This window comes from Falco peregrinus, chromosome 16, assembly GCF_023634155.1.
Source record: "Falco peregrinus isolate bFalPer1 chromosome 16, bFalPer1.pri, whole genome shotgun sequence".
Taxonomy (NCBI): domain Eukaryota; kingdom Metazoa; phylum Chordata; class Aves; order Falconiformes; family Falconidae; genus Falco; species Falco peregrinus.
This window is the reverse complement of record NC_073736.1, coordinates 2,665,155-2,676,684: the sequence shown is the minus strand read 5'-3', so window position 1 is coordinate 2,676,684 and position 11,530 is coordinate 2,665,155. Positions and strand designations below refer to the sequence as shown.

General features: G+C 55.2%; 1 protein-coding gene across 1 annotated transcript; it reads left to right on the top strand.

The window, feature by feature from the left end:
* Positions 1-2,563: 2,563 nt before the first annotated feature.
* Positions 2,564-7,326, top strand: LOC114012783 (apoptosis facilitator Bcl-2-like protein 14). Its single transcript, XM_055819953.1, has 6 exons — positions 2,564-2,874; positions 3,998-4,719; positions 5,396-5,533; positions 5,910-5,971; positions 6,244-6,507; positions 6,870-7,326. The coding sequence occupies exons 1-6, from the start codon at positions 2,867-2,869 to the stop codon at positions 6,915-6,917; spliced, it is 1,242 nt and encodes a 413-aa protein (XP_055675928.1). The 5' UTR covers positions 2,564-2,866; the 3' UTR covers positions 6,918-7,326.
* The last annotated feature ends 4,204 nt before the right edge of the window (positions 7,327-11,530 follow it).

The window sequence follows — 11,530 nt, the reverse complement described above, 5'->3', positions numbered from 1 at the left end:
GCCAAAAAATGCTGGAACCTCCTTGTGTCACGCCGTGCCGTCACGGCTGCCGAGCGATCTTGGAGGGTGAAAATCAAAGGGCACTTTGGCAAGGATGGGCTGCGATGACAACCTTTTTCCATGCTCCCAGGAAGCCCTCGTGCCCTTCCCGGAGCAACACGCCTCTTCCTTGAAGTAAACAGAGGCGGAAGGAGTGTGAATCTTTCCTGGAATGGGGACCCAGCCCTCCCAGTAAACAGTGCTGCTGGCGCTGGGGTGTTCGGTGCGGGTGCGTGGGGAGGGGGAGCACACGGCAGCCGGTGGTTTTGGCCCTGGCTGAAGGTGGCACACAGGCACGTCCCCATGCAGGCATCCCCCAAGGTCTGCAGGGGTTTTGTTCCCTGGGGGGGACACCCAGCACCCAGGTCGGGTGGTGGCCGGGGTGGGGGGCTGTGTGCCACGCGTGCCTGCTGCTGCCTGGTGCTGCTGCCCTCAACACCCCGTTGTGGTTCCGCTCTCCACCTGCAGCGATGTTTGTGCCCAGGTGGCTGGTGCAGGTGGCTTTTGTGGTCCACCCAAAAGTGCCTCCAGCACGCGGCAGGGCTGACCGTGGCCTTGGCTAGCCAAAGATCTTCAAGGCTGGTGGTCCCCAGCCCCTCTGGACACTCATTCGAGGTCATCCCACCCTCCTGCAGAGGAGGCTTTTCGTGATATCCATCAGCCTGTGGCCTCTTTGTCCTGTTCCCAGGAGACCTGGGGGATTTGCCTTCTCCTGAGTCCGTTGTAACCCACTCATACCTCACAGCTCCATGCCGGGAATACCTCTCCCTTGGGGTTTTTTTCCCACCTTTTGGAGTAAGTTCCTGTAAATAAGCCAGTTACCCCCTGCAGTGTCCCTGTGCTTTTAGTTCTGCTATTCCCTCCAGTGTCACCGGCCTGAAGACACCAGCCCCAGTGCTGTCTGCTCCCTCCATGTGACTGTGTTTCCAGGCAGCTTCCTCATTCTGTCTCGGTGCTGATGAGAAAAGCAGACACATTTGCACCCTGACCCCCTCCCCCAGCTCTGGTAACGGGCTTTTGGTTTGTCTCAGGTCTCTTGCAAACATCTTTTTCTTACACCTCTCTCCCATTAGGTTTGAGCATGTCCCAAATCCCAGAAGAGATCTGAACTTGGATAAAGGTCTGGATCCAGAATCATGATTCAGGTAAGATTTTTCCTGGAGTCACTTTGGGTATCCCATCTTCAGGCTGTGTCCAGAAATGCTGCTACAAGGAGGAAAAACCTGCAAGAGGCCGTAAGTCAGTGCTGATTCCCAGTTTAACCCTCCACGAGCAGTGACGGTGTTTGGACACATCCCACAATCTCCAGCAGCAGGATCTCCAAACTGGAGATGGCCAAGCTGTGCCCCACCACCAGAGTGGAGGTGCCTTTTTGGTTTATGGATGTTGCAGAGGAAAAAAACCCCAACAAAATGGATTATGAAGCTCCTTCTCACCCAGTGGAATCGACCTCCTTATGAAAGGACGTGACACATGCTAGTTAGCAGCGTGGAGCTCCTCGTGGATGGTTTAATTATGTATCAGAATAGATGGGGATGCTGAAAAACAAAGGCAGGTAATTCCTAATCAATACCAGACTGATTCATCAGTGTAGGCTCGGGACAAACAGAGGGAAATGGGCCAGATCCCTCCCAGTTATAGGAAATGATGGCACGGAAAGTTTGTGGAAATAAAAGTAAAATAATCCTGGACCGTTTCAATTGCAAGCTGAAGCCGTTAACAGGAAAATATCCAGGAGGCACCTGGGCAGCACATCATCCCAGCTGAAACTTAGAGAAAATGCATCGCTGCTCACGTGGAGCTCTTGCTCAGGGCTTTTTTTTCCGAGGCCCGCGTGGCAGCCAGCAAATGCGTCCGCATCCCGGCGCATCCCTGCGAGGTGCAGTGCGGAATATTGCCATCAGATGGCAAAATAGCAATGAGGATGGCGGGAGCAGCCTGCGGGAGCCTGTACCAGGCCCAGAGCCGCACGGGGATGGCTGTGGGACCATCTGGCTCTTCGGTGTATGAAAGGTGTAAGATTTGTTTGGCCCAGGGGCAGACTGTGGATGTTGGGATGCGCGGATCAGCCTGGCGGGTTTGGCCCTGGAGATGCTCTGCCCCTGGGGCAGGGTAGGGGGCTGATGGGGTGCAGAGGATTCGGGTGCTGGAGCCGGTCCTGTGTCATGGTTTAGGGTGGGCGCACGGGCTGATTGAAGGACCCCGGGGTGGGTTTCAAAGATGCTGCAGCCCAGCCATGCCTGGTGTAAGGCATCAACCCGATAGCACCGTGCCCCGGAGTGCCTCCGGTCCCACAGCAGCTCCCAGTATCCACTTCCCTGGAAGCTGCTGGGATGTGAGCAGGGCAATCGGCTTGCCGCATTGAAACCTTGTTTATTGGAGAAAGTTATGACCTCTCCTTACAAAAACAACCCAGAGAAGCCCATATATGGCATCACACCCACTGAAAAAAAAAAAAAATAATCCCAAAGAAACCAAACCCACCCACCAGACAGCTGGCAGAGATAGCTGGTTTCAAAGGCCAGCACCTGCACCAGGAGCCAGGTGATGGTGATGCTGTTTTGCTGCTCTTTGTCACAAGGAAATCGTTTTCTCCTCCAGCGAAACTCACACCCACTGGTTTTCCGCCACGAGGGAGGTGATAGCGGGGATCCCAGGCGGAAGCATTGGCCGCTCTCCTACCTGAATGGCTGATAAAAATAGGACTTAACTCAGCCAGCCATCTGCCCGGGTATAAAAGAGCCACCTCCCAGGGGAGCCTGACAACCCTTCGTGCCTGTGGCCGGAGAGCTTGTCTCGACATAAGTCCAGAAGGGCTGAAACACTGATGGAAAGGTAAATACCAAAAGAGCAAATAAAGAATGATGTGGCCAATGTACTGGAATCAATCGAAGTAGGATGGGGGCTGTTGCTTTGCTGTGATTAAATCTAGTGGAATGATTTATTAGTATCGGGTGGCTTTGAGGTTGGCTCAGATGAAGGAAACTTGCCTTCTTGATCCAAAAAACGGCCAAGTTGGCGTGGGTGGGTGCACTCGTGCGTGGTGGTGATGCTCATCTAGACCGAGCGGAGGCTGATGGCTGGCTCCAGGGCAGTTTGTACAGCCGAGCGTGCCGGATTTCCGTGTTGGCTTCCAAGTGGTGCTCCGCGGTGGAGAAAGTCTGGTTTGGGGCTGGTTCTCTGGAGGGTGAAATTGCTTTGGGAAGTAGAGCCAGCACAAGGCACAGGCACGGTTCTCTGGTTTTTCCATACAGCATCCTTCTATTTAATTTTGCTCATAAACAGAGTAAAAAGGGCAATGGGAAAGGCAGGGCTCAGGTGCTCCAAGCTCCATTCACAGCCGAACGCTGGTGAGAGCTCACAGGGGGGCTGCACCATAGCAAGGTGCTCGGCCAATATCGGCAGTGACTGAGGATATTTGTAAGACCCCATGCTGCCTTTGGCCTCTCCAAGGGCTGGAAGCACCCAGCCTTGCTGGGGAATGCTGTTTTTTTTAGCAGCCAAGGCTTTAAGGAAAGATACGAAAAACATCTGGGTTGTGTGATTCATCACGGAGATGGTGCTCCCGGTGTGTAGGTTTTCGTCATAGCCTGGGAACACGTCGCAATAGAAAGGTACAGTACCACGGTATCTGGATTATGCCTTTGCTGGATTAAACCCTCTGGAGGATAACCAGGCTCTCCCTCCGAGGCGAGACCAGCTCACCTCCCCACTTCCCACAGTTTCACTTCCATTATCAGCAGTGTCTACAACCCATCATAAAACCCTACGTGTACCGCCTGTGTAAGGAGCACTGAGATAACAGCTGTACAAGGAGTTGATCATTTACTAGGAACAGAAACAGTCTCAGACACCCAAAGCACCCTTGGGTGCCAAAGTGGGGATGATTTCCATCACACGCCACCTGACTGCACAGGGAAAGCAAAAATCAGGCTGAAAATATTGTTTTTCTCTGCAGCAACATGCAGGCTCTGGCGGGGGAGAAGCCTTGGCAGGACATGGGGAGGCAGCCGTCGGGCAAGATCCTCTCTCTGGACAGGCAAGGGGCCAAGAAAGTGCTGGAGATCTACGTCAAGCGCTCGCTGAGCTGCTGCGAAAACTCACTGATGGCCAAAAAAAAGTTTCAGGAGAGAGCTGGAGGGCGGGGGAGGAAGGCAGGTGGGCTGCAACGGTCGAAAAGTGACTTCTGCAAGTATTCGTGTGCCAAACATGGTCCCAGGAAGGACCAGGAGGAGCAACCCAAAGCACCAGACCTGGATGAGGCTCTGGATGAGAACAGCAAAGCTCCTGGGGAGGTCCCTAAAGAGGAGTTGGAGCCCAAGAGGAAAAGCACAAAAAACTCTTCCCAGGGCAAAACCCAACGCACCTGGTTCAAAAGTTTCTTAAACGTAATCTTCAAGAAGAGCCCTGAAGACCAGAAGGAAAGTGCAGGACAAAAAGCAAAGCAGAAAGATGCCAAAGCTCCTCACAGCTCCAAAACAGAAGGGGCTAAAAGACCCGGAGGGGACTGGAGCACGTCCCCGCTGCTGGGCAGAGCCCTGAAGAAGAGACCCAGCCTCAAGAAGGTTTTCTCCTTCAAGAAGCGCGTGGAGGAGGAGCGGGGAGAGGCAGCGGCGGGGGCGAGGGCCAAGCGCCCCAGCTGCCTTCCCCTGCGGCACATCCAGGCGCCGGCCACTGCAGGTGGGACCCCGACCACCCCCACCCCTGACCCCAACCCACCCACTGTGAGGGGACCTCTGTGGGGAAACCTATAGAGTCCAGTGCTGGCTTCTAACTGCAGCGTCACCCTCCCGGTGCTTCCCGGGGTTTGGGATCGGTTTGGGGGGCTCCAATCTCAACCGGCTGCTTCGGGAAGTGTTGACGCCCCCGTGCTTCGAGCAGACGGGCTCCAACTCAGGGGCGCAGCGAGTTACCCCAGGCCAGTGGCTGGGCAGGAACCATCCGAGCCCAGGGTTTCCTCCTCTGGCAAACGAGGAACACGGTGGTTTAGCTTAAACCTGCGTCCAAGACTTGAGATTAAATCCCCAACCGCTCCCGGGCCCACGTGAAGCTGCTTTCCACTGGGTGCGGGGAAGGGTGCGGGCAGCCCGTGGGACACTCCCGTCACCACCCAACCCCTTCCCCTGCCAAAATGCTGGTGAAGGGATTTTTGTGGAGCTTTGGTGGATTCAGGGTGAGCTGCAGCCGCTGGGTTACCATCAGGGAGCACAGCCCCACCAGTCACCGGCCGTTCGCACTAATCCAGGCTGGGCACCAGCACCACGCGGGTGCGGTCACCCCCGCCGCTGCTTTTGGCTTTCAGTCAACAGCCGACAAAAAAATAATCCTCGCTTCTGTGGATGTGTTTTGCTTCCAGCAGAGGTGGAGCAGCCCGATGGTTACTATGCACAAGTCTCGGAAGAGATCGGGCTGATCGTGCAGGGCAGCGAGAGCCAAGGGAGCAGAGTACGTGGCTGCGAGGAGCCCCCCCGGCTGACCAGCACTGACGGGGTCGGTGAGTGTCGCCCTGGCAAGCTCTTCATCGCCGGCACATATAGAAAATATATGTGCACAAAGCTTGTCCCCCTGCAGAGCCTACACGGGACCCAAATCCTACTGCAACCCCCACCCAGGGGTTTACGTGACCCAAACGGTCCATGAAGACCTTGGGTGAGATTTTCAGCATCAGGGCTTTGATTTGAGAAGGTCAAGGGCAGGAGGGTGGTTTTGCTGCCTGAGGGGGTGGCGGCACTTGGCAATAGGCTGAAAGGGGCTTTGGAGGGATGGAGGTGGATGATGAATTTTTTCCTGGGGACTAAACAGAGGGTCTGGGTGTGAGGCTTGGAGAAAGGTAACGTGGGCTGAAGGTAACGTGGGATCTGTCTCTGTAGATGAAGCCATCAGGAGAATCGTCGCCCTGCTCCAGAGTGCAGGAGATGAGCTGGACAGGCAGGTGAGTGGAGAGTGTGGTCAACTGGAAGGGGTTGAGGGAATGTGGGCCAAGCTCTGCGCTGCCGTAACACACAGCAGCACCGTCGGTTTCCCCGGTGCAGGGAAAGGCTCCATAAAATCAAGGAAATGGCAACTTTTAATTCCCCGACGGGGTGTGATCACAGCTGTGTGTCCTCCCTCAAGTGCCATCCTAGCATGGAGTGAAGGCGTCGACACAAGGATGACACACCAAGTTATTCGCTCGTAACGTGTATCTGCTTGCTCCTTAACCAGGTGAAGGAAGACGCACGGCTACGGATGTTCTTCAGAGACATGTCCTACAGCTCCTTCAAGAACCTGGCCGATGCCTACGTCCATAAGGAAATGACAGCCAGCAGACCCGACATCAACCCCCAGGAGATCCAGTTTGCCTTCACGGTGCACCTCACCGCCAAGGTAGCCGGCATCTGCAACCAGGCGGTGAACAGGATCATGGGCTTCGGCACCCGCTACCTGGAAGATTCATTCGCACCCTTGTCCTACAGCAAAATTCTCCAGGTAGGGAGGAGGACCAAGGCTGGGGCTGAGCTTCCAGCGGCGAGTTAGGGCAGGTGGTGTCATTTTAGGGTGATGGGCAGACCTGGGTGGGTAGCAGTCCTGCTGGTTTGTACTGGGGGGTGGCTGGGTGCTGTCTGGGCTGCCTTTGCCTTCCTCCAGTGTGAGCATGGCACACACAAGGAGCAGGACTTGCTTTACCTGCGGCAGTGCAGCCAGGAGATGCCCCACAGTACACAGCATTGCTACAACCTGGTGTAACCGCAGCTTTCCTCAGGGATAATTTCCTCCTGAACCCATCTAGATGACCAATAGCACTGGCTCGGTTGGGGAAGGGACCTCACAAAAATTTCCTTCTGTCTCAGCAGAACAGAGAAAAATTCAGCACAGATAACTGCGAGAGCCCGGACTGACATGGGCTGCTCCCAAAGACCTGCGGTACCCGGGAACCCAAGGATGCAGATTTCCTGATGTGGGGCACGGTTCCTCTTGGCGACCTGGATGTGGGGTGATTTTCTGAGCCGTGGCTTAAAAATTTTCTAAGAAAACCCCACAGCGACAGCCACAGCAGGATGAAATGCTTAAAACCCACGTGGCTGGGGGCGAGGAGGCTGTAAATCAAACGCAGCCCAAATTTCACCCTGTATTTGCATTTTAGCTCTCACCAAGTGCATGTGCTGAACCTCACGGTTTGTTTGTATTCACGTGTGTGTATTTATTTACCGGTGTTTCTCTACCTATCTGTGAATGTACAGCATCATTTTTGTACTTCTGTTGTCAGCCAAGCATCCAGTTCAGGAAAAAAAAAACCCTAAAACTCAAATAAATTGGTCCCTAAATGACAGCCAGGCTTGTCCGATGGGTGATGTGTGTGGCCATTACACACGGAATAACGCTTGCCTTGCTACAGCTGTGGTGGGCTGCTCCTTTCGAGCCAGATGCAAAGGGGCACAGAGAGTCTTACAGCAGATACACGGGGCGGTCCTGCCATTTTTTACTATTTATAGCCATTCCCTTTCCAGCAGAAGGAGATTTATTAGCTGAAGCAGCTTGATCTGACACCAAGAACTGGGTAAAGCTTGGACCCGGGTGGTGCATGAGCTGCCGTCACTCCTTTGGGGACGGAGGGGATTTACGGTGACTGGGGTCCCACCTATGAGGTCTAAGACGACGAGAAATGCCAAAGCGATTAAACCCTCACGTTCCCAGCTAATCTGTGCCCAGACCCCTAAGCAGGGCCATGGATTAAGGCAGCTTGGGGCTGGGGGGGATTGCCAGTGCTCAGGAGCATCTCCCTTGCCAGGGTCAGAGCCAGCCTGGGGCGAAGGAGGCAGAATTTTGGGGTTTGCAGTGTGCAAGAGGTGGAATGATCCAGTGGGGTGAAGGTGATGATGGTGGCAAACAAACCTGCGGGTCTGGGTTGGCACCACGCGTGGGGCGACAGTCCCTCTCAGGCCACCGGTGACAGCCTGGGTCTGCCCGGCACCGCCTCTCCTGCAGGATCTGATCTTTCCAGTCCTTTTAAAAACCGAAATAAAATAAAATGGGGAAGCAGAGTCCTCGCAGGAAGGAAGCAGCCCTTCCCCACGCAGAGCAACTGATGGAGATGCAGAGGGCTGGGTCACCGGCTGCCGAGAAGCCCCAGGGTGAACGCATCCCTCGCAGGGGCTCTGTCTATTTTAGCCCAGCTTAATTAGGACAGTGAAAAACACCCGATCCCACTCCTGGGTCCTGCCCACTCATACCAGCAACAAGCACAGCACCAGCACCGCGTTTCCTTTTGGCTGGGAACCAAGCTGGGAGACTTTTATTGCAGGAGAAACCGAAACCTCTCTCACCTGTTTGCCACTGGCACGACATCCCTGTACCTGCCCGGAACCCTGGGGACTGAGCCGGGCTGTGACCAGGACAGGGCAAGCTGGTGTCTGGGACACGGTGGGGACTGGTGGGAGGATCATGCGGTTGTTTTGCATCCGAGCTCATGCGGTGCCGAGTGTGGGCTGGGATTTGCATGGAGCAGAAAAGGGGTTTGTCTCCTCGCTGACTTACCGGAGGACATCATCTTCCCTCGGCACATGGGACACACCTGCCAGGGAAAACACCAGGGAGAAGAACAACTCACCACTCTCATCCCCTTCTCCTGTGCTTTTCCTGACGGCTGAACCAAATACCCTCCTGTGATCACTGGACATTTCCCACCCCTCGGGGCAGTGGTGCTGGGGAAACAAGGAGCAGAATCTGCACAGCCCATTGCACAAAGGGCTCCCAGTCCCAAATAACCCAACCCAAAGCAAGGATGCTGCTCCAGCCCAGCGCGGTGGGATGAGGTTGGGAAGGGCCAGCAGTGCAGCACCCCAGGGCTGGCAGCTCTCGGAGCGCTGGTCCCTTCTCATGAGCCACTCCAGCACCTTGGCTTAATGTCTGGGTTATAAAATCGAGAACCTGAGTGTCTGTGGCCACTGAAGATATTAAGACAGTATTAAAGAAGGGCAAGTTATTAGCCCCAGAGTTTTGATTAGGTTCCAACTCTCGGTATTACCTTCATCCTTCCTTAAACGCCCTGCTCTGGCTTCAAACAGCTAAGACAATCGCCTCGCCTGAAAATCCCTGGGATCATGGACACTGGCCATCTGGGCACTGATCCTGCCTGGACAAAGAGCAGCCTCGCACCCTGCACAGCCCCCTGCCTGCCTGGTGCTCAGTGCAAGCTGGGGGCCCTTCTCCTGAAAGCATCTCAGGCTGCTCCTATGATCTTGCGTCTCTGAAGCCGTTAGTCCCCGCTAATCCTGCTTTGCTGGGTGCCAGGTGGGGGAGGGTGGCTTAGAAAATCAGCCTGGCACTTATGAGCCAATTAATGCAAAATTCGCTGTCACTAAGAGGATGATGACAAGGTTTCATCTCACGGGAGCGTGGCACCAGGCCAGGGAGGATGCTGTCTCCTGGGATGCTGTCCCAGGGCCTTGATGTCTGCGGTGGGTGAGGGTGCAGGGTGGATTTTGCATCCCCCCCGCCTTGAGAAGCCCCCCCCGTAACCCACTGCAGGATAAGGCAATTTGTGGGGAACGCTGTGATGTGGCTGTGCACCCCCTCAGCCAGCAGACCCCCGAGGTGTGTCCCCAAAGCCCAGCTCCCCTTGGGCTTTCAGGGTCCCAAGGAGACCCCAGGGTATCTCAGCATGCTGCGAAGTCCTCGCAGGTCTGAGCTGCCCGATTTCAGGGTGCTGCTCTCCCCTTGCCAGCCCAGATGACTCCTGTCCTCTGTGCACGGACACTGATCCTCTTGCCCATCCTGCCTTGCCTCCCCTGCCCCTCTCCTGGGGCTGGCCCTGCCCTGGTGTAGGGCTGTGCTCCCTGCTGGGCTTTCTCCTTGTTAGAGACATCCTTGCATCCACCAAGCACCTCCCCACGGAGCTACTCACTTGTTCTCCTGCAGGGATAATGGCTTTTTCGTAGCCACTGCACTGTCCTTCATCATCTGGCTCTGGGAATGGAAAATCCCATTTAATACATTACTTCTGTAAGGAAAGAAACTAAGGCAAGGAGCCCGAAGGAGAGCCTGGGGGAACTGGGGGAACATCTGCCGGCTCAGCTTGGCTGGGATTTGCACTCACAAAGTGTTCCCGGAGCACCACATTTTGTAGCGAGTCCAGCTCCTATGAGGAAACCATCCTCATACCGTGCACTGGATGGAGAAGCGTGTTCCTGCATGTCCCATGGGATCATTTACGCTATTCCCAAAGCCTGGCAGCTGGAGCTGGGCTCCACCGAGGAGGTGCAAGTGCTGAGTGAAGCAGGAGCATCCTGCACCTCTTCCGTGCGGTGCCTGTTGAGTTCCCTCGGGGCCTGATGCACTTAATTGGCGGAGTTAATGCACAGAGAACATGGAAACAATTTCTTCCAGCGTGCACTCCTGTCCTTGCCTGTCTGGGTGCACTCGTGTACTTGCCTGTTCGGGTCAGTTGCAGTGAGAGCAGATCCGTTTGGCCCTTCTGCCTGCAGGTGTTTGCCAGTGCTGGAAAAAAGTCCTTTACATGGAGGAGTTTGCTTTCCCAAGGGCTGGAGGGGACAGTGGCGTGAATCACACAGATCAAAGCTCAGGTACCACCAGAAGGCTGGTAGAAAGGCTGGGACATGTGGGAGACTCGCCCAACGAGGGGATAATGTGAAAACGCCATCAACCATTGAAATAAAAGAAATGAGAAGACCAACTCCAGTAAGGCTGTGTATCCAGAGCAGGATGTGGGCGCACGCCCATGCCCTAATTCAAGCAGTTGATCACCTCCAGGATAGTCCAGATAACATTTCAATCTGTCTCTGAGCTGCCAAGTCACTCCTGCTTGTCCTGTCGCCCATGCAGCAGCCGTCGAGGACAGACCATGCTGTGCCGAGTGACACTTCTCCGGCGGAGTTTGCAGGCAACGTCCACCCGCTGATGGGCAGCCACCGGTGAAACTTCAGCCCAGTGACATGTGCACGTCGCCGTGGGGGTCTCTGCCCCCAGGTGTTGCAGAGGACACAGCTCTCATTGTGGGGACCTGGTGATGGCTGGAGAGGCCAAGGGAAAACGTGACAATTTGGGGTGAAACAGCATTGCGAAGGCTGTACCAGGGTGCTGGGACCATCCTCTGTTTTCTTATTTTCATAGGATGGGTTGGGTTGGAAGGGACCTTTCAAGGCCATCTAGTCCAACCCCCTCCATGGGCAGGGACACCTTCAGCCAGCCCAGGTTGCTCCAAGCCCCGTCCAACCCAACCCTGAATGGTTCCAGGGATGGGGCATCCACAGCTGCTCTGGGCACCCTGTGCCAGCACCTCGCCACCCTCATCATAAATATCTTCTTTATATCTAGTCTGAATCTCCCCTTTTTCAGTTTAAGACCGTTACTCCTTGTCCTATTCGTCCAGGCCCTGCTAAAAGTCTGTCCCCATCTTTCCTAGAAGCCCCTCTAAGTCCTGGAAGGCAGTAGGATCCCCCTGGAACCTTCTCCCGCCCCGTCCTGGCCAGGCTGCTCCACCAACATGGAACGA